Source organism: Ovis canadensis, chromosome 18 (assembly GCF_042477335.2).
Source record: "Ovis canadensis isolate MfBH-ARS-UI-01 breed Bighorn chromosome 18, ARS-UI_OviCan_v2, whole genome shotgun sequence".
Lineage (NCBI taxonomy): Eukaryota > Metazoa > Chordata > Mammalia > Artiodactyla > Bovidae > Ovis > Ovis canadensis.
In genome coordinates this window covers 29,090,977-29,113,278 of record NC_091262.1, presented here as the reverse complement: position 1 = coordinate 29,113,278, position 22,302 = coordinate 29,090,977, and the positions used below count along the sequence as shown (strand labels likewise).

The window sequence follows — 22,302 nt, the reverse complement described above, 5'->3', positions numbered from 1 at the left end:
GAGAACTTTCCCAGACATGTCACAGTGGAGGGAACAATTCGGCTTCTGGGGATCTTGTAGCTGTGAGGCAGGGAGCCCAGGGTGGGGTACACAGCCCTGGGGGCCCCCGGCTCCCAGGCCTGACCTCCCACACTGCTGGCCCAGAGCTGAAGGGCAGTCCTGGGTACCTGTGGGCTTGGGTGGACACTGTGGTCCTCTCCCTGGACCACTTTCTCATCTTGAAGGTCCCCTGGGCCTCAGTATTCCTGTCAGTAAACTGGGGCCAGTGGGTCTCTCGCTTCCTAGAATCCTGGGGCTTCGGGGCTGTTGCTAAAAGGCTGGCTCAGGTCCCGGCATCTCCTGAGACAATGTGGGGCAGACGGGGAAGCGACTGGCCTGGCAGGCGCCCCTGCTCCCGGCTCTTCTTCGTGGAGCCAGGCCGGGCGCCGTCTGGGGGTGGGAACCCGCTGGGGGTATCTGGGCGTCTCAGGATCTTGGCCTGGGAGGGGGTTGGCATCAGCGGGCAGGCATCCTCTGCCGAGAGGGACAGAAGTCAGCTCTGGGCCCTGGCCGCCCACTCAGCGCTGCCCTTGGAGAGCTCACCTGACCCCATTCTCCAGGTACACATGGCTACTCTGTCGGGGTCTGCCGTGCTCTGGGGCACTTTCTTATCTTGGAGTCCTGCTCTGTCCTGCCCCTAACACCCCCCGCCAAGGGTGTCTCCACCTGGATCCCTCCAGGGTGGTCCCATGCACAGCACCCCATGGTGGAGGCGGGCCCAGCCCAACCCCACGGCCCCCGGGCTGGCTGCCCCAGCGTGGACCTGGGCCAGGGATGGAGGGAGGCGGGCCGCACGGGGCCAGAAAGCCTGAGAGGGCCTTCGCCCAGCGGCTTAGAGTGTGTGTGTGTCCATGTGTCACTGCGTGGGGAGAACAGGACTGTCCACTCTCTGGCTGGCCCTGGGGCCAGGCCCTGTGCACAGCAGCCTCCGAGCCCCCCGCCCGCCCCCCCCCCCCCCCCGCAGGAGCAGGTACTGGTGACATCCTGGTCACACGGCTGGCATTACCCTCCAGCGTTGTCTGTAAAGTGAGTCCGGGAGGAGCTACATACCCACAGCGTTCCAGACCACACTCCAGTGGGGCTCAGAAGCAGCCTGGCTTCCTGGCTGGGTGGGGCACTGGGCAGAGGTGTTCAGGGACCCAGAGCAGGTGGGGCTATGGGACAACAGGAACTGAGGTCAAGCCTTACCATCAGGGCCCCGAATCAGAGGCCTTGGAGCCAGTCCCCCAGGCGCCCCCAGATCAGAGGCCACGTCCCTCTAAAGGCCTCGGCACACGGGGGCGTGGTGGATGGCATCACCCAGTTGCACGCGTGTGTGTGCTCTGTCGTGTCCAACGCTGTGCAGCCCCGCAGACTGTAGCCCTCCAGGCTCCTCCATCCACGGGATTCTCCAGGCAAGAGCACTGGAGTGGGTTGCCGTTTCCTCCTCCAGGGGATCTTCCCCAGCCAGGGACTGAACTCAGGTCTTCTGCATCTCCTGCATTGGCAGGTGGATTCTTCACCGCTGAGCCATCTGGGAGGCCCTGGTGGATGGCCACGTTTGGGAAGGTGTCCGACAACTGAGGGGCAGTAGCAGGAATGAGGATTAAGCGGTCACACAAGGTGTGGGGACCGTGCTGTGTGGTCTGGAATCGAGGGTGGGCAGTTCAGACTTGGTTGGGGGTTGCTGCTGCTGAGCTTGTGAGGCCAGGTCAGCACAGCCTGTCGTCTGTGACGCCCGGTCCCAGGCCCAGGCTCAGAGGTCAAGCTCTGTAAATAATTGCCAACAAGTGAGGGGCTCTCAGGAGGCCTGAACAGGGCAGGGGCTTTGTCTTACAAAAGAGGAGACTGAGCTGCAGAGAGAGTGGTGCCCTGGGTGGGCGGTAGCTTGGGGACCACTGTGTGCAGTCTGGGTGTGGGGTCCTGCATTTTCCCACTCCAGCAGACTGCACACGGACAGGCACACACCCCTGAGCCTGAGCTCTTCACCTGAGCCCTGTGGGCCACAGTGGCTGGTTTGCGCAGCAGTGTTCCTGGCGGGCCACTGGCCCATGGTCTGCCTGGAGCTCGGGGGCCAGAGCAGCGAGGCCAGGCCCAGCCCTGCTGTCTTCCCCGCCCAGCCAGGGAGCTGGGGCCTTGCCCGGGCAGCTCTGATCACGTCACTGTGGCTTCCTTGGTTCTTTGCCAGGAGAGGAGGGAGCAAGGGAGATAGCCGTGTACTTGGATCCTGACTGACAACCGAAGCTGGAGCACAGCCTTCCGTCATCAGGTCGTTGTTCAGTTGCTCAGTTGTGTCCGACTCTGCAACCCCATGAACTACAGCACGCCAGGCTTCCCTGTGCTTCACCAGCTCCTGGAGTTTGCTCAGACTCATGTCCATCGAGTCAGTGATGCTATCCAACCATCTCATCTTCTGTTGCCCCCTTGTCCTCCTGCCCTCAAACTTTCCCAACATCAGGGTCTTTTCCAAAGAGTCAGCTTTTCAATTCAGGTGGCCAAAGTATTGGAGCTTCAGCGTCAGTCCTTCCAATGAACATTCAGGATTGATTTCCTTTAGGATTGACTTGATTGATCTCCTTGCGGTCCAAGGGACTCTCAAGAGTCTTTGCCAACACTGCACCAGTTCAAAAGCATCAGTTCTTCGATGCTCAGCCTTCTTTATGGTCCAGCTCTCACATGCATACATGACTACTAGGAAAACCATAGCTTTGACAATACGGACCTTTGTTGACGAAGTGATATCTCTGCTTTTTGATACGCTGTAGGTTTGTTATTGCTTTTCTTCCAGGGAGCAGCGTCTTTCAATTTCTTGGCTGCAGTCACCATCTGCAGTGATTTTGGAGCCCCCAAAAATAAAGTCAACAGGTCATTGCTTCAGTACAAAAGTGACCTGGAGTGAGGAGGGGTCGGGGGGAGTTACACACTTTTGAAAGTAAAAATGAAAAGGGGGTTTTTCTGGCCTTGTTACCAGCTGGAAGCACAGACTTCTGGGGTCAGGACGCTGCATGCAGTTTGCTTTTGGCCACTTCGAGGCCTAAGGTTTTGCCTCGTATTGGCTGAGCCTCGTTTCCACAGCACCATAGTGGGGTTTGAGGTCGTGTCATTGACCAGACTTTATTAATTAAAGTGCTTTGGAATCCTTGCATTCAAGCTCGTGTCTGCTCCGGGGACCAGCACTCAGAGCCCCATGTCCCTGGCCCAGCAGAGATGGGCAGACTGGGGCATGTGGGGCGCTCGCTGCGGCCCAGGAGCCCGGAGTCACCTGTCAGGACCAGGGAGACTCCACTGGCTGCAGGTGTTCCGGCTGCTGTGGTTGAGGCAGATCCGGGTTGTGTTAGTGTCCCGCTGTCACCCAGGGCTTTGTCTCGGCTTCCCACTGGGATTCAGAATGGAGCAGGTGTCCAGGGAGTGAGCCACAGGCCAGCTGGCCTCATTGCAGCTGGGTCCAGAGGCCTCTAGAGAGCCCTGGATTTGCAGAGCATGTCTACACTGAGCGCTTAGGCTGACAGTGGCTCATGGCGAGCTTTCTAAGGGCAAGGATGATGAGGAATGTGGCCGCGGCTGCGTGGAGCCCGGCTCAGGACAGAGCCCTGCTGGGAGCATAGCAGGGGCATGAGGCTCTGCCTGGGCTCTGTGGCTCCTTGGGGATGTTTTGCAAAAGGCCCCCTGCACGAATGTAAGTCTCCTTGGCCAACGGGGTGGCTGCTGGGCTGGAACTGGATGGCCCACGTGGGAATCCTGGCTGTGGGAGTCAGGCAGCCGGGCGCCTCTCCGAGCCTTGGCTTCCCTGGCTGCAGAATCATGCAGCAGCATCCCTGAGCCGAGGAATGTATCCCGAGCGCATGCCGCTTAGCCCTGCCCTGCTGTCCTCTTTTTTATTAAGATTCATTTATTTTTGGGTGTGCTGGGTCTTCGTTGCTGTGCAGGCTTTTCTCCAGTTGCAGCAGACGGGAGCTCCTCCCCAGTCGCAGTGCCCGGGCTTCTCGTTGCGGGGGCCCCTCGGTGCAGAGCACAGGCTCTAGGGCCCGTCACCCTCAGTAGTGGTGGCGCATGGGCTCAGTAGTTGAGGCTCCCGGGCTCTGGAGCACAGGCTCAGTAGCTGTGGTGTACGGGCTTAGTTGCTCCCCAGCATGTGAGATCTTCCCAGATGAGGGATCCAACCCATGTCCCCTGCATTGGCAGGGGGATTCTTTACCACTGAGCCACCAGGGACGCGAGCCCACCTGCTGTCCTCTTAACCGGGCTGGGGACACCGTGGCATGTTCTTGCAACCATGGGAGATGACTGTAGGTTAAGGTCACCTGGGCAGGCTCCTATCCAGAGATGAACCTCAGGCTTTACCGCCAGAGCCATCCTTTGACCTTCAGATTGAGGGGCGGGGCTTGGTCTGGGTGTGGCAGAGCTGAGCAGGGGTGGGGCGGGGCCGGCCGGCCAGGTTTGGGGGACGCTGCGGGGGCCTGGGGCCTGGCCCCTCTCACCTGTGGCCCCATCCCTCCCCCCCACCCAGCAGGTCGGCTCAGCATGTCGGTCAGCGTCCACGAGACCCGCAAGTCGCGGAGCAGCACGGGCTCCATGAACATCACGCTGTTCCACAAGGCCTCACACCCCGACTGCGTGCTGGCGCACCTCAACACCCTGCGCAAGCACCGCATGTTCACCGACGTGACGCTCTGGGCCGGCGACCGCGCCTTCCCCTGCCACCGCGCCGTGCTGGCCGCCTCCAGCCGCTACTTCGAGGCCATGTTCAGCCACGGCCTGCGGGAGAGCCACGACGACACGGTCAACTTCCAGGACAACCTGCACCCCGAGGTGCTGGAGCTGCTGCTGGACTTTGCCTACTCGTCGCGCATCGTCATCAACGAGGAGAACGCCGAGTCGCTGCTGGAGGCGGGCGACATGCTGCAGTTCCACGACGTGCGGGACGCGGCCGCCGAGTTCCTGGAGAAGAACCTGTTCCCATCCAACTGCCTGGGCATGATGCTGCTCTCGGACGCCCACCAGTGCCGCCGGCTCTACGAGTTCTCCTGGCGCATGTGCCTGGTGCACTTCGAGGCCGTGCGCCAGAGCGACGACTTCAACAGCCTCTCCAAGGACACCCTGCTGGACCTCGTCTCCAGCGACGAGCTGGAGGCGGAGGACGAGCGCGTGGTCTTCGAGGCCGTGCTGCAGTGGGTCCGGCACGACCTGGAGCAGCGCAAGGCCCACCTGCCCGAGCTCCTCCGCGGCGTGCGGCTGGCCCTGCTACCCTCCGACTGCCTGAAGGAGGCCGCGTCCGGCGACGCCCTGCTCATGGCGGATGAGCGCACGCGGCTGCTGGTGGACGAGGCGCTGCGCTGCAAGGCCCGGATCCTGCAGAACGACGGCGTGGTCACCAGCCCCTGCGCCCGGCCGCGCCGGGCCGGCCACACGCTGCTCATCCTCGGCGGCCAGACCTTCATGTGCGACAAGATCTACCAGGTGGACCACAAGGCCAAGGAGATCATCCCGAAGGCGGACCTGCCCAGCCCCCGCAAGGAATTCAGCGCCTCGGCCATCGGCTGCAAGGTGTACGTCACCGGGGGCCGCGGCTCCGAGAACGGGGTCTCCAAGGACGTGTGGGTGTACAACACGGCCCACGAGGAGTGGTCCAAGGCGGCGCCCATGCTGATCGCCCGCTTCGGCCACGGCTCCGCCGAGCTGGAGAACTGCCTCTACGTGGTCGGGGGCCACACGTCGCTGGCCGGCGTCTTCCCGGCCTCGCCGTCGGTCTCGCTGAAGCAGGTGGAGAGGTACGACCCCGGGGCGAACAAGTGGGCCATGGTGGCCCCGCTGAGGGACGGCGTCAGCAACGCCGCGGTGGTGAGCGCCAGGCTGAAGCTCTTCGTGTTCGGCGGCACCAGCATCCACCGGGACATGGTGTCCAAGGTCCAGTGCTACGACCCGTCGGAGAACCGGTGGAGCATCAAGGCCGAGTGCCCGCAGCCCTGGCGGTACACCGCGGCCGCCGTGCTGGGCAGCCAGATCTTCATCATGGGCGGCGACACGGAGTTCACGGCCGCCTCGGCCTACCGCTTCGACTGCGAGAGCAACCAGTGGACGCGGATCGGGGACATGACCGCCAAGCGCATGTCCTGCCACGCGCTGGCGTCGGGCAACAAGCTCTACGTGGTGGGGGGCTACTTCGGCACCCAGCGATGTAAGACCCTGGACTGCTACGACCCCACGTCGGACACGTGGAATTGCGTCACCACCGTGCCCTACTCGCTCATCCCCACGGCCTTCGTCAGCACCTGGAAGCACCTGCCCGCCTGAGGCGCGCGGAGCCAGCCAGGTGAGCCCCACTCCCCCGCGCGAACCCACTCGGGGCAAAGCCTGCATCTTCAGGGGAGGCTGGGCCAGCCAGGAAGCAGGTGACTGGGGGGCCCTCTGGGACTCCTTTTTTCTACTCTGGAGCCAGAACCTAGCCCCCCCCCTAACCCCCCCGCCCCTTTTACAGTTAATTTTGAGCAAAGCATGTAACCCTTTTGCCAGATGGGGGCAACCATCTTAGACTGGTTCCTGGGGCCTGGCTGTAGATCAGTCGCTGGGGGTCTGTGGACACATCGTATGTGGCGTTTAGGCTAACTTTCGCAGTCTGGGGGCACAGTCTCCATGCAGGGGCACCCTCAGAGAATGGGGTCTCCAAGGGCGTGTGGGTGTACGACACTGCCGCAGCCACCAGCTGTGAGGTGAGGGTTCCCCAGAACCGGCTTAGATCCAGCACTGGAGGCGCTCGTGGATGTGCTGAAGGTATATATCCCCCGTTACAGTCTAATTACGGGGAAAGGATGCGGATTAATCCAGGGCGGAGATGCCCGGGGCAGAGCCCTGGACGCGGGTCCAGACGCAGAGCACCCCGCCCACACCCCGTGGATTAACAGCGTCTGTGAGTGACGGCACACACACTGCCCACCAGGGGAGCTCACACAGCGTCAGTGTCCAGAGTTTTTATCAGGGCCCCATTGTGTGGGCGTGACTGACTGGCCACTCGGTTACTCTCAAGTCAGCTGGTCCAAAGTCCAGCATGACCCAAAGCCCCCTAGGTCACATGGACGTCACTGTAAACGAAGACCCTCCTGTCAGGTATGACACAGATCACCTCCCAGAAGCTAAGAGTGGACCTCTGGGGATTGAACTTGGGTCAATTACAGGCAGATTCTTGACCGTCTGAGCCACCAGGGAAGCCCCTCTGTTTGGGCAAGGCCACCAATTCTGTCCTCTGCAAATGCTGAGCCCAGGCCTCAGCCCAGACCACTGCAGTCAGGGTGTCTGGGGCCCAGGGCTCAGAGCTGGGGTAGCTCTGGGAGAGTCCAGAGTGCAGTCAAGGTGAGTGCCCCACCAGGCGGTCTGTGAGGAGCAGCAGGAGGGGAGTGGACGGGGCACTCGGGTGGGCTTGGGGCCAGGGCACTGGGCCCGGCTGTGGGCTGGGCCTGGCCTCTCCTGTGGGCAGCTGTGTGCTCCCCGGTACGTGAGGGAGCCTCTCGTCTCCTCCCATCCCTCCACAAAATGGAGAGGAGGCCTTCCCAGCAGGGCTGCCCTGGTTACCCTGGGTTACCACACTCTCTGATCTCAGTGACATCGTTCCATGAAGTCACCACGTGAAACAGGAAGGACACAGTGGAGGCCAGGGGCGAGGTGACACGGTCAGGCGCTCCTTGTGGGCATCGAAGGGGCAGGGGGCTGGCAGGAGGGGCTTGTCCAGGGTGCAGGATGAATGGAGTCAAGGGAAGGGGGCCAGGCTGTCCTGGCGGGGCCCTTTGGGGGGGGGCGCTTTCCTGCAGCCCCTCTGGGGTGATCCAGCCTGCTCTGAGGTTGGATTTGGGTGTCCTGAGCCAGCCTGGCAGGGGCACAGGGGCTGGGACGGGGTGTAGACTGGTGGGCATTGGAGAAGGTCATCCATGGTCAGGTCCCGCCTCTTAGCTTGCCTTGGATCTTCGTCCCTTGGGGTGGTGAGGTCCCGGGACCCCCAGTGGGTGGAAGGCAGAAGGCATCAGTCCTGGGGGCTCCAGGAAGCTCAGGGGAGGGTGGGATCAGATGCCAGGTCATGCCAGGGGTGCCTTGATGCCCACCCCAGGCTGTCCTGGGTTCCAGCCTCTCCCTGCCCACAGCTGCTGCCCCATGCTCCTGCAGATCGGAGGAGCCAGCCGTTGGCCCCATGCTGTTCAGGTCACAGGAACAGTGTATGGGGCCAGCCTGAGCTGAAAATTCATTTCCTCATTGGCCTGGCGGCTGCTGACAAAAATCTTGAAAACTCCACGCAGCGGAGGCAGGCAGAGGCAGTCGTACTTGGCTGGGTGGCTTCTGAATGGAATCTGATATTTCAGCTGCTAAGTCAGATCCAGCCAGGCCTTCGAGGCCCTTAAAGGGCTCCATCCCCAGCAGGCAGGCGAAGCTGGCCCCCGCAAAGGCGTCAGATCCATACAGGGTGCAAGGCATCGTAAAGAGCGAACTGGTGGGAACAGGCTTTGTTCTCCTTTACGGTTTCTCTGCTTTGTTTGTTGAATCTGCTCTCTTTCTCTCTGGGAGAAAACTCTGACCGGCCACAGACCTTGGTCCCCTGGGGAGCAGGCTTCAAAGAGAACATTGGCGTCTCCTTCTTGGAAACCTGTGGTCTGTAGGCTCTGACGCCTCATCCCACCTCAGGCCACCCAGGGCCAGGGGCTGTGACCTTGTCTGGTGTTGGCCTGTCCTCGGGGCCCTGGAGGGCAGTTCCTCCCAAGCAGGAGAGGGTTTGGGGGTGGGGGGCGGGGAGATCAGCAGGACCCCATGAGCCTGCTACTTTCCCAGGACTTCCCCCTGTTTCAGGGACTGGGGAAGGGAAGCAGGCGTGGGCCCTCAGCTCTGACTCGCTGGCTGCTTGATCCAGTTGTTCAACCTCCCTGAGCCTCAGCTTTGCCATCTGGGAAATGGGGATAAAAATTGTATTCCTCACACTAGTTGAGTAGAAGAGATCAGGTGAGGGTCCAGGTTCAGAGTCAGCTTTCCTTCGAGGTTGTGATGAGGCGAGGATGGTGGTGATGGTTTCAGAATGCTTTAGGCGGCCACGGCCTCTGGTTTGGGGTGTCCCTGGGCCAGCCCCTCCTTCTGGAAGGGTCCCTCCCGCACGGTCAGGATTGCCCTTTCCGTGCCCCTGGCCGAGTGACTCACAGGCCTTGCCTCTTCAGCACTCCCCAGCCCGGGGCAGGTGCTGTGGTCTCGGACAGGGACCCAGCAGGGGCGCTGGGGCGGAGGGTGATGCCTGGGTGTGCCTGGCCCGCCCTGGGCTCTGGGTGGATGGTGCAGTTGTGGCCGGTGGACGGGGTGGGAGGGGCCCCAGACAGCAGCGGTGGGTGAGGGGCTGGGCACGAGCACCCTCGGCAAGGCTCACGGAGGCCGGGATGAGCAGACTAGTGCCCCTGGTGCCCCCGCCCCCTCCAGCATGGACCACCCCCCCACCCAGCCTGGCTGCCAGCCGGGAACCCCCAGTGCCGGGGCCAGAGAAGGGGGACTGTACCAGCGTGTCCCAAGTGCCCCCTCCCTGCGCTGCTGTTCCAGCCCCTCCTGCAGGCATCGGCCTGGCCTAGGGTCCAGCCTGCAGTGCCTCTCTGGTCCCCGAACCAGAGACTCCAGGGACCACCAGCTGGAGAGCTCCACGCTCTGCAGCCCCGCCCGCCACCCCGGGTGACTCCCCTGGTCATCCCCGAGTGCTCTGTTTCTCGGCCATGAGCTCATTCCGTCCGCTCGGAAGTGTCTGTTGGAGGTGCTCCTGGTACCGAGACCCAGGTTGGGTGACTGGTGTGAGGCCACAGCTGGTGAGGGCCGGAGCGGGATCTGAACCCTGGCCGGGCCCCAGGCCTGCAGGTGGCTCTGGAGACCCAGGCCCCGAGCATCCCCGTGTCTGCACCCTGGCACCAGTCGCTGCCCACTGCAGCCCACCTGAGTGCTGCCCGGCAGTGGGGTGGGACGCTCTTTGAAGCTGACCGTCTGCAAGATCTCTAGGGCCAGCCCTCGCCTCCCGGGTCGCAGTCTGATCCTTGTCTCTGGATGACAGTGGCCAGGAGGCTCCTGGAGCTGGGGTGGGCGCCCACCTCTCTGGGCTGCCCGCCAAGTGTAGGCCACGCGTGGTCTTCCTTTCCTCTCGTTCTCTCTCCTGCCCTGACCCTGCCTGCCTCTGGCCTGTGGTCTTTAGAGCATCAGAAGCCTGCCTGGAGCTGTCTTCTCCTCCTGGGCACTGTGGGGGACCAGCCCCAGGGGGTGGGTGTGGGCAGGCACGCCCTCCAGTCCCGCTCAGGGAGAGGCTGAGCCTGTGATCCCCCCGCCACCACAGGAGGGTGGATTCAGCACATTCTGTCTGGCCTTAAAGCGGTGGCGGCCAGGAGGAAACCCCAGAGCTTAGGGTTTGGGGCTGGGCTGAAGGGGGATGAAGCACCCCGCGTCCGTCCGTCCATCTGCACAGCGTGGCCCCGTGCCAGCCGGGATGGCCTTGGTGGCTGTGGGCCGCCTGCCAGGGCCCCCGTGGGTGAGTGACCCTCAGGACTGGGCAGTCACAGGGCTGGCAGGGGGGGGGGGGGGCTGCGCACGGCGGTGGGGTGACCGCTGACCCCACGTCTGCTCTGTGAGGTGGACACGGGTCCTGTTGACTGGAAAAACGGTGCATAACCTAAGGGTTGAGAATTATGTTCTGTTCAGCAGACAAAACTCAGGACTTAAGCCCAGACCACAGCATCTCAGCTCTGAGGGACCGCTCTGAAGAGGTCAGAGGGGAAGCCAGTGTATATAGGAGATTGTGCAACAAAGACCAGGGAGTCCGAACATGAAAAGATAACTGGTGATTAAAGAAAACCAGCAGCTCAGCTGGTAAAGAATCCGCCTGCAATGCAGGAGACCCTGGTATGATTCCTGCATCAGGAAGATCCCCTGGAGAAGGGACAGGCTACCCACTCCAGTATTCTTGGGCTTCCCTGCTGGCTCAGACGGTAAAGAATCTGCCTGCAATGCGGGCGACCTGGGGTTGATCCCTGGGTTGGGAAAGTCCCCTGGAGGAGGAACTAGCAACCCACTCCAGTATTCTTGTCTCGAGAATCCTATGGACAGAGGAGCCCGGCGGGCTACAGCCCATAGGGTCGCAGAGAGTCAGACGCGACTAAGCAGAGCACAGACATCACAAGCACTCTTTCCTCTGTGCGGGAAGATGCAGGAGTCCGGGCTCTCTGAGGCCACCCCTCTGATGCGCACCTCAGCTCCTGGGGCCGGTGCCCTTGCCTTCCCTCCTAGTCTCCTGGGTGCACAGTCCGAGGAGGCTGTGACGGCTGAGGGCTGCAGCAGCTTTTGTTTACTGATGTGGCAGGCAACATTTTGTTTTTTTAATGTAGTCCCGTTTCACAGATAAGGAAACTAGGTCCCAGAGAGGCGGCTGCCAAAACTCCGGGCGGCCCAGACCAGGGCTCCCTGAGTGACCTCAGAGTGAGTGTGGGCCTGGGCAGTGCCGCCCCCAGCTCCTCTGCCGCCTCCTCAGCAACTCAGGACAGCCTAGAGGGGCTCCCGCGGGTCAGAGCCTGGTCTGGGGCAGCAGTGGCGCCCTGCCCTGAGGGAAGTCCATGTCCGCCTTGTGTGCCTGGCGGGGGTGGGGGGCCCAGGCCCCCGAGTTTTGGGTTCACCACCTTAGAGCATCTCCGGGTGTTCGGGGCCCGTTTGGAGCTCTGGCTAGTGAGGCTCTTGGAGGGATTGGGGAGCCTTCACCAGCCCCACTGAGAAAACAGCAGTCGCCCTGCCCAGCGCATGGGAGTGGCTCAGGGCTCTGTCAGAGCAGGGCGCTGACTTGACTCAGGCCAATTTCCCAGAGTCAGGGCTCTCCAGATGTGGAGTGGGTGGCGCACCCTTCTGGGAGCTTGCTGACCCCTGGGCTCCAGCAGCTTGGCAGAGCCGGAGTCCGCCTTCAGAGCCGTGGGAGCGAGGGCTGCATCCCATTGAAGGAGAAGGGCCCACAGGTGCCTGCGCTAGCTGGAACTGTGTTCATGATCCTGTGACTTAAGCAAGTACAGACTTACAGCTAGACGTGAGCTCCCTGCCCTCGTGGCTCTTTCCCAGCTGATGTCAGGCTGACAGCCGCACAGGCGAAACACGCCCAGAGCTGCAAGACCGAGGATGCGGCCGCTGGGGACCGAGGCTCTGCTGGCGGGGAGCCTCCTCCTCTTTCCTTTTGGAGTCCCTGTGAAGCCCCCTCCAGCAGTTGGATGTCATAGAGGCGGCGTCATCTGTGTCTCCTGGCACAAGCCTGCTTCCTTGGTTTGGGCCACCTCTGAGCCCGTGGCGCTCAGCTGGCCAGAGTACGAGTGGCATCAGCGTGGAAATGGCTCGTGGGTGGGTGTGGACCATCGGGGTGGGGAAGACCCTTGGCGGCACTCCAGAGAGCCTGTTTTTGTTTTTTAAATGTACTTGGCTGCACGGGTCTTAGTTTCTTTACCCTCTGAGCCAGCAGGGCGGCCCTCAGGTTCGGCACGTGGGATCTTTGATCTTTGTTGCAGCATGCCAGCTCGTAGTTGTGGCATGCGGGCTCGAGTTCCCTGACCAGGGGTTGAACCTGGGCCCCTGCTTTGGAAGCATGGAGTCTCAGTAACAGGACCACTGGGGAAGTCCTCAGAGAAACTGTTGTTAGAACTGCACGGAGATGGACAGCCCTACGTCGCTGTCCCGAGTGTTCCCCGCTCCGCACCCACTCCAGCTCCTTCCTGGGCCTGCTGTGTCCTTTCTCCGCGAGGTGAGCAGCCCAGGAGCTGAGCTCCAGCCAGGGACCCCACCTCCTGGATGGACACACGGCCACATCCCTGCTTGGAGTTGGGCCAGATTACGCCGAGCTGTCACTGCGGGTTGGGCTTTAGAAACTGACCATGCTGGCTAGCTGGGTTTTCTTCGCTGCTCCCAGGCCGTTTTACGCTAGACCTTTCACGTGCGTTAGATGGCTCCATCCTTCTCTGGGAGGCAGGTATCGCCTTGTTTTCCGCAGGAAAACGTGAAGCTCAGCGCAGCTGCTCCACCGAGCGCCTGGCACTGGAGTGTGAGCTCTGCAACCGTCTCAGCTCGTCCTGCGGGGTCCGGGTGGACAGGCAGTGCAGTGAACACCTGTCGAGTGCAGGAGTGAGCGTGTTGCCTGCTGCCGCAGCCGTGCTGTTCCTCCTGGCGGCGTGACTAGCTGTGGCACGTCTGCGCGCCGCCTGCCCCCATTCTCTGGCCTTGTCCGCCCGCCCTCCCTTAGCGTCTCCACCCCACTGGCCTGCGTTCAGCCTCAGACGTGCTGGACTCCCACCCCAGGGTTTCTGCACATGCTGCTCCTTGCCTCTCGAGCAAACTCCTATGTCCTGCAGGTCTAGGGGTGTCCTTCCCACACCCTCTGCCACAGTAAAAGTTCTTGTTTTAATCTCTAATTTTTTTTTTTACTATTATCTTTAAGGTTTTTATATTGGAGTGTAGTTGATAACAGTGTTGTTAGTTTCAGGGGTACCACAAAGTGATTCAGCTGTATGCATACTTGTACGTATTCTCTCTCAAATGCTTTTCCCGTTTAGGTTATTAGAGAATATTGAGCAGAGTTCCCTGTGCTATACAGTAGGTCCTTGTTGGTTATCTTTTAACTTTTTTTATTACTTAAAAAAAATCTTTTTCTCGGAGGATAATTGCTTTACAGTATTGCGCTGGTTTCTGCCATACGTTTTGTCTGTGTGGGTCTTTGTTGCTCTAGTCTTGGGGAGGTGGGGCTGTTCTCTGTTACGGTGTGCGGGCTGCTCCCTGCAGCAGCTTCTCTTGTGGAGCACAGGCTCCAGGGCGTGCAGGCTCAGTAGCTGTGGTCCCGGGCTCTGGAGCACAGGCTTAGTTGCTCTGTAGCATGTGGGGTCTTCAGACCAGGGATTGAACCCGAGTCTCCTATATTGGCAGGCAGATTCTTTACCACTGAGCCCCCAGGGAGCCCCTCATTATCGTTTTAAAATATAGCAGTGTGTACATGTCAGTCTCAAACTCCCAACCTATGCCAACCCCCAGCTCTTCCCCTCTGGTAACCATAAATTCATTCTCTTAAGTCTGCAAGTCTGTTTCTATTCTGTAAATAAGTTCATTTGTATCATTTTATCTATAAGTGATATCCTATGATATTTCTCTTTCTCTGACTTCACTTAGCATGAATCTCTAGGTGCATCCATGATGCTGCAAATGGCATTAATTCTTTTTTTTTTAGTTCAGTTGCTCAGTCGTGTCTGACTCTTTGTGACCCCATGGACTGCAGCATGCCAGCCTTCCCTGTCCATCACCAACTCCTGGGGCCTGACTCAAACTCATGTCCACTGAGTTGGTGATGCCATCCAACCATCCATCCTCTGTCGTCCCCTTCTCCTCCTGCCTTCAGTCTTTCCCAGCATCAGGGTCTTTTCCAGTGAGTCAATTCTTCACATCAGGTGGCCAAAGTATTGGACCTTCAGCATCAGTCCTTCCAAAGATATTCAGGACTACTTTGCTTTAGGATTGACTGGTTTGATCTCTTTGCAGTCCAAGGGACTCTCAAGAATCTTCTCCAACATCACAGTTCAAATGCGTCAGTTCTTCGGTGCTCAGCTGTCCTTATGGTCCAACTCTCACATCCATACATGACTATTAGAAAAACCATAGCCTTGACTAGACAGACCTTTGTTGGCAAAGTAATGTCTCTGCTTTTTTAATATGCTGTCTAGGTTTGTCATAGCTTTTCTTCTAAGGAGCAAGCGTCTTTTAATTTCATGGCTGCAGTCACCATATGCGGTGATTTTGGCGCCCCAAAAAATAAAGTCTCTCACTGTTTCCAATTGTTTCCGCATCTATTTGCCATGAACTGATGGGACCGGATGTCATGATCTTTGTCTTTTGAATGTTGAGTTTTAAGACAACTTTTTCACTCTCTTCTTTCACTTTCATCAAGAGGCTCTTTAGTTCCTCTTCACTTTCGGCCATAAGGGTGGTGTCATTTGCGTGTCCGAGGTTATTGATATTTATCCCGGCAATCTTGATTCCAGCTTGTGCTTCACCCAACCTGGCATTTCGCATGATGTACAAGTTAAATAAGAAGGGTGACAGTATACAGCCTTGACGTACACCTTTCCTGATTTGGAGCTAGTCCATTGTTCCATGTCCAGTTCTAACTTGCTTCTTGACCTGCATACAGATTTCTCAGGAGGCAGGTAAGTGGTTTGGTATTCCCATCTCTTTAAGAATTTTCCGGAGTTTGCTGTGATCCACACAGTCAAAGGCTTTAGCATAGTCAATGAAGCAGAAGTAGATGTTTTTCTGGAACTCTCTTGCTTTTTCTATGATCCAGTGGATGTTGGCAATTTGATCTCTGGTTCCTCCGCCTTTTCTAAATCCAGTTTGAACACCTGAAAGTTCTCAGTTCATGTACTATTGAAGCCTAGCTTGGAGAATTGGAAGCATTACTTTGCTAGTATGTGAGATGAGTGCGATTGTGTGGTAGTTTGAACATTCTTAGGCATCGCCTTTCTTTGGGATTGGAATGAAAACTGACCTTTTCCAATCCTGTGGCCACTGCTGAGTTTTCCAAATTTGCTGGCATATTGAGTGTAGCACTTTCACAGCATCATCTTTCAGGATTTGAAATAGCTCAGCTGGAACTCCATCACCTCCACTAGCTTTGTTCATAGTGATGCTTCCTAAGGCCCACTTGACTTCACACTCCAGGATGTCTGGCTCTAGGTGAGTGATCACAGCATCGTGGTTATCTGGGTCATGAAGATCTTTTTTGTACAGTTCTTCCGTGTATTCTTGCCACCTCTTCTTAATATCTTCTGCTTCTGTTAGGTCCATATCGTTTCTGTCCTTTATTGTGACTGTCTTCGCATGAAATGTTCCCTTGGTATCTCTTATTTTCTTAAAGAGATCTCTAGTCTTCCCCATTCTATTGTTTTCCTCTATTTTTTTGCACTGCTTACTGAGGAGGGCTTTCTTATTTCTCCTTGCTATTTGGAACTCTGCATTCAAATGGGTGTATCTTTCCTTTTCTCCTTTGGCTTCCGCTTCTCTTCTTCTCACAGCTATTTGTAAGGCTTCCTCAGACAGCCATTTTACCTTCTGTTTTTTATCCCCTTGGGGATGGTTTTGGTCACCACTTCCTATACAGTGTTATGAATCTCTGTCCATAGTTCTTCATGCACTCTGTCATATCAAATCCCTTGAATCCATTTGTCATTTCCACTGTATAATCGTAAGGGATTTGATTTAGGTCATATCTGAATGGCCTGTTGGTTTTCCCTACTTTTCTCAATTTAAGTCCAAACTTTGCAATAAGGAAAACTGTCTCTTGTAGCAGACCTGATAAAGTCTATTTTGTCCGATATGATGATTGCTACTCCAGCTTTCACCCCCTCACTTTGTCTGTAGGTGCCCTAGATCTGAAGTGGGTCTCCTGTGGGCAGCATGTATCCTCTCCTTTTGCCATTTTGTTAATTGTTTTGGATTTGTTTTTGTAGATCTTTTTTCATCCCATTTTGTTCTCTCGTGATTTGATGACTATGGTGTTATGTTTGGATTCCTTTTTCCTTTTATGTTTATCTATTGTCAATTTTTGGTTTGCAGTTACCTTAAAGTTCTGATATAGCAGCCTATATATAAACAAGCTTGTTTTAAGTTGCTGGTTTTTTAATTTCGAATGCATTTCCAGTATCCTGCATTCGTATTCTCCTCTTCTCACAGTTGATGTCATATTTGTGTGGAGGTCATTTCCTACCTTTACTGTATGTTTGCCTTCATCAGTGAGTTTTCCCATTTGTAATTTGTTTCTAGTTGTAGCCTTTTCTTTTCCACCTCGAGAAGTTCCCTTATCATTAGCTGCAAAGCTGGTCTGGTGGTGCTGAATTCTCTTAGCTTTTGTCTGTCAGTGAACCTGTTGATTTTTCCATCAAATCTGAATGGGAACCTTGCTGGTAGAGTATTCTTTGTTGTCGATTTTTTTATCAGTTTAAATGTAGTGTGAAGCTTCCCAGGTGGCTCAGTGGTAAAGAATCCTCCTGTCGATTCAGGTGCTGTGGGTTCAATCCCTGAACCCCTGGTGGGAAGATCCCCTGGAGAAGGGAATGGCAGCCCACTGCAGTATTCTTGCCTGGGAAACCCCGTGGACAGAGGAGCCTGCTGGGCTACAGTCCACAGGGTCACAAAGAGACGGCTGTGTTCTCAGGATGTGTCTAAGCAACCTGCCTGCTGATGGGTGGGGCTGCGTTCCCACCCTGTTGGCCTAGACATCCCAGCATGGAGTCCACAGCTTGTTGGGTGGGGTCAGGTCCTGGTGAGGAAATGATGCTTTCCAGGAAGGCTCACATCAGTGAGTACTCCCCAGAACAACTGCCTTCAATGTCTTTGTCCCCGCCATCTGTCACAGCTGCCCCCCACCTCCACAGGAGACCCTCCAGTACCAGCAGGTTAGGTAGGTCTGGCCTAGGCTCTTATGAGGTCACTGGTTTGTTTAACTGGGTCCTCGTGTGCATACGACCTTCCATGCACCCTCCCAGAGTGGAATTCCTGCAGTCCAACCCTGCTGGCCTTCAAAGCCAGGTTCTCTTGAGATGCCTCCTCCCATTTCAGACTGGGGAGCCTGACAGTGGGCTCAGAACTTTCACTCCCGCTGGACAACTTCTGTAATAATTTCCAGTTTGTGAGTTGCCCTCCTCACGGGTACGGGATCTGATTTTATCGAGATTGCACCCCTCCTGCCATCGAACTGTGGCTTCTTCGTCGTGGACGTAGCGTATCTTTCTCGGTGGGTTCCAGCATTTTGTTGTTGTTGTTGATGTCTGCTCAGCAGTTAATTGTAATTTCGGAGTCTTCGTAAGAAGGGGTGAGCGCACATCTTTCTGCTCTGCCATTGTGTCTCCGCTACTGTTTTATGCACTTGCTTTCTTCCATGTTTTATTGGCTTTTTTTTTTTCCTTTGAGTGGAGCTCAGTTTCACTTGCTCATAGGTTGCAGATGCACAAGGCTCTCACCCAGGACTTTAGACTGCAGTTCCTGGTGCAAAATGGCTCTCTAATCTCTTTTTAAGTTTTGGTTTTTTCCCCCACATATAGCATTTCTCTGTGTGTTGGCTGTATATATTTGTTTGTACAAGCCTGCAGTTTCTCCCACTGGAGCACGATCCACGGAGACGGCAGCTGTGCTCTGGGCCTGGCAAGTTGCCTGCTGGGTTGAGGGTGTGCAGAGCGTGTGTCTGGAGAAGCTGAATGGAGGTGAGCAAAGCACAGCTCAGGGAGGTGACGGGCCTGTTCCGGGCCTCACTGCTGTAGACCGGTGAGCCCCAGCCCCTCCCTGTGGCCTTGTGATCACGTCTGGCTCCAGGTAAGGACAGAGGGTGGTGGGGATTCACCTTTTCTCTCTCGTTCCTCTACAGACGCTACGTGTTTCTCCCCGCCCCACGGCCGCGGCCCTCACTCATGCACGTGGCCCTGACCTTGTCTGTGGGATGCTCCACCCGGCCCAGCGCTCTGAGCTGCCAGAAGCTGGCCCACCAGTCCTGGGAGCGGTGGCCTCGGGGGCTGCTCCGAGCTTCAGGGAAGAAGAGCCGTCTCTGCGTCCTGTGGGTCTGGCTGAGGCCTTGCCTGCTTTGCGGTGGTTTGTGGGGTGGGGGGTAGAGGACCTTCCAGGGGGCGTGGACGGACACCAGGACTCCCTCGGCCTGGAGGAGAAAGACGCGTCTGCCAAGCCTTGAGGGCATCCTGGACTGGGGCAGGAGGGCAGCACAGTCTTGGGCTCCAGGCTTCCCTGGCGACATTGTAAAGCCTCCCCACACAGGACGCCCCTGGGAATGGGTGCATCGGGGCTGAGACTGGATTGTGCTGTGGAGAAAGTCCTAAGGGAGAGAACCGTTCAGTGACAGCCACCAGGCTTTCTCAACACCAGTGTTAAATAGGCTCCCGAGAGTTGGGCCTCACCCCTAGCGACCTCACCATCTTCCGGTCAGACCAGCCATGCCCCGGGTGCAGACACAGGTGTGCAGAGGCCTCGGGCGGCACGTGCCCATGGGGCTGCCCATTACCTCCCCTCAGAGCCCAGCCCAAGAGGCAGTGATGACCCCATTTCCTGCCAGGAGCACCCTGCCCCCAGAGAGGGACCCTACCTGCCCAGGTCAGGAGCAGATGTGAGCGGGGGACTCCAGGGTGCCCACGACAGACCCCACCAAGGGCTGGACTCAGCTTGGAGGATGACACAGCCCCGTGATGCTGGCCTCTCAACCTTCCAGCTGGTGATGGGGTCTGGATCATGTGTCCCCTAAGCTCAAAACGTGACAGTGGTCGCGAGAGAACTGCCAAGCGTTTGTTCATTTTCCCACCTCCCAAGTATCGGGCACCTCACAGGTCCAGCCGCAGCCTCGGGTTTCTGGAAAGGTCGGCTCCTATCAGCGGCCCCCGTCACCTAGTGTTAGAGGGTGTGGCTTTGTTCCTTGCCTGCCCCGGTGCACCGTGGGGGCCAGAACGGGTGGTTTCCCAGACCGCCTGCTATGCGGACTGTGTGGCTTGGCGCTCCCAAGTAGGCTGTAGTACTCATGGGGCCGGTTGCTTTCCAGTTGGCCCTGCCCCCTTACAGGACACCTCTGTGCCGCCTCCGGGCCTGTGGGCGTCTCCTGGGGCCCCGAGGGCATCTTTGGGGCAGGATTCGCCCACAGATATGCACCAGCCGTAGACCATCAGCTTCCCCTGGGGGAAAGTCAGAAGGCATGTCTCCAGGTTCCTGGGACCCCACGGCCCCCACCTTTGTCAGAGCTTCCTCTCAGCCACCCAGAAGCCAGGGGCCTGGTCCCAGGAGATGGCTCAGCCCAAGATGCCGGGGAGGAGGCAGCCCCGGTCCAGCGTCCCTACCGCCTGGAGGGGCCCCCGGCCTGTTGGATTGCCGCGCTAAGTACAGGTCTGACAGCACAAAGGACCTCACAGTGGTGCTTTCTCCACAAGTTGTGTTGTTTTTACCCATTTCTAACTTAATAAAAGAGTTGAGAAATCTTGCCTTCCTGGGGTGCCGAGGCCAGTCTTGGGGGACGCAAGGCGTGAGCAGGCTGATCTCTGTTGCAGCGGTCAGGGCTCCCGGCCTGCTGTGCTGGGGGAGACCCACAGGCACCCAGAGGACAGGGCCTCCTGTCTTCAGGTCATTTCAGCACCACAGGCCTTACACTGATTCTCAAGTGGTTTGCCGAATATTCCTTCCCTAAAAAGCCCCTGCATGAGTGTCAGCTTAAAGATGATTGCCATGTTTGTGTGCTGTGAGCCCCCAGTTAACGCTACTTTGTGTGAAAGTAACACAAGCAGTGTTAAGGGAGGCATCACTACTCGAGTGTCTAGCATCAGCTATGACACTAATGCCCAGGTTGCCTGCGCTCCTTTCACACATTTTCGTAGCTATTAGGCTCTGTAAACTCAAGAAGGTGGGACAGACAGGGTTGTGACGACCACAGAGTAAAGAGGAGGCCCTGCACAATGTCCCACCGCAGGCTCTGGACACCACACACACCCCTGATCCAGGGGACAGTGGCCAGCACACCTTGGGGAAGGATGAGGCTGGCGTCCCTTCCAACAGCGGTCCTCACACCTAAAATACTGGACTCACAGTCTACACAAGGATGCTCCCACAGGAAAACACCCCCTTCGGAACCACAGTAAGTAACTCTTCCTTCTAAATTTATAGACCCGAAAGTAAAATGGAAAAGCAGAGGACCTGATCCCCATTAAAAGAACAAGAAATCCTGTGAAAGTACCAATAATGAAGCGGACCTCACCAGTCTGCTAGACCCCAGGTTCAAAGAGCCGGTAAGAGAAGTGCTGAAGTCATTAAGAAAGATTATTGATAGAAATTATTCTTCAAGCATCTTTGCTGAACACAGTGGGTATGAAGCTCAAGATCAATCACAGAAAGAAAAATGGGGAAAAAATAAATACATGGAGACTAAACAACAGGCTACTGAAGAAGCACCGCTCAAGGATCACATCACAGAGGAAATCAGGAAACACCTCGAGACAAAAGCGATGAGAACACAAGCGCAGGAAACCTGTGGGGCGCAGCGCAACAGTCCTAACAGGGAATTTCACAGTGGTACCGGCCTCCTGAAGAAATTAGAGACTCTCAAGCAACTTCAAAGGATAAACAAAGCTAAAGTCAGCAGAAGGAAGGGAATAAAAAGTTCAGAGAGAAAACAGATTTAAAAGGAACAGTGAGTGAAGTCGCTCAGTCGTGTCCAACTCTTTGCAAACCCATGGACTGTAGCCTATCAGGCTCCTCCGTCCATGGGATTTTCCAAGCAAGAGTGCTGGAGTGGATTGCCATTTCCTTCTCCAGGGGATCTTCCCGACCCAGGAATCGAACCCGGGTCTCCCACATTGCAGGCAGACGCTTTACTGTCTGAGCCACCAGGGAAGCCCCAAATGGGGGGGAAAAAAAAAAAAAAACAGTGAAACTAAGCTACTTTAAAAAAAATAAAATTGACAAACCTCTAGTCAGGCTCACCAGGGAAAAAAACCAAATAATCAAAATAAGAACGGAAGAAGCGAAATACCTTCCAGTACCACAGAAACACAAACATCATGCTAGAATACTAGGAACAGCTGGTGCTGGTGAAGTTGCTAAGTTGTGTCCGACTCTTATGACCCCATGGACTGTAGCCCACCAGGCTCCTCTGTCCAGGAGATTTCCCAGGCAAGAACACTGGAGTGGGGTGCCATTTCCTTCTCCAGGGGATCTTCCCAACCCAGTAATCAAACCCAGGTCTCCTGCATTGCAGGCAGATTCTTTACTGACTAATCTATGGGGGAATCCAGTGGACAGTTAGACAGCAACAAATTGGACAACAGAAGACACAGGCGCACTTATAGAGACCTACAGCTGCCAAAATTGAGTCAAGAAGAAGTGTCACTTTAACAAACCAATCACTAGAAGTGAAGCAGAATCTGTAGTTGCAAAAACTCCCTGCTAACTGAAGTCCAGGACTGGACAGCTTCACTGGGAAATTCTACCAAAGAGTTTATCCTGATCCTTCTCAAACCCTCCCAAAAGACTGACAAGGAGGGAACAATCCCAAAGTCATTCTATGAAACCACCATCACCCTGATACCAAAACTAGACAAAGCCACTAAAAAAAAAAATTTACAGACGAATATCTTTGATGAATATTAATGCAAAATTCCTCGACAAAATATTAGCAAACCTTGACAACCAGCAGTCTAGTGAGAAGGATGTATCAGGATCACACCACAATCCCCTGGCATGGAGCAGGCCCCATATCTT

The 22,302-nt window shown here is 56.7% G+C and overlaps 1 protein-coding gene across 6 annotated transcripts in view; it reads left to right on the top strand.

The window, feature by feature from the left end:
* The window catches only part of KLHL25 (kelch like family member 25), a 50,365-nt gene extending 30,332 nt beyond the window's left edge, over positions 1 to 20,033 (top strand). For 3 of the 6 annotated variants that reach the window (XM_069559280.1, XM_069559279.1, XM_069559281.1), the window contains 2 exons: positions 4,529 to 6,328; positions 18,428 to 20,033. In XM_069559280.1, coding sequence (XP_069415381.1) covers positions 4,540 to 6,309 — 1,770 coding nt within the window. In that variant the 5' untranslated portion in view covers positions 4,529 to 4,539 and the 3' untranslated portion in view covers positions 6,310 to 6,328; positions 18,428 to 20,033. Of the gene's footprint in view, positions 1 to 4,525; positions 6,329 to 18,427 lie in introns of all 6 variants that reach the window. The other 3 variants (XM_069559282.1, XM_069559278.1, XM_069559283.1) reach the window with 1 other exon arrangement.
* Positions 20,034 to 22,302: the final 2,269 nt, after the last annotated feature.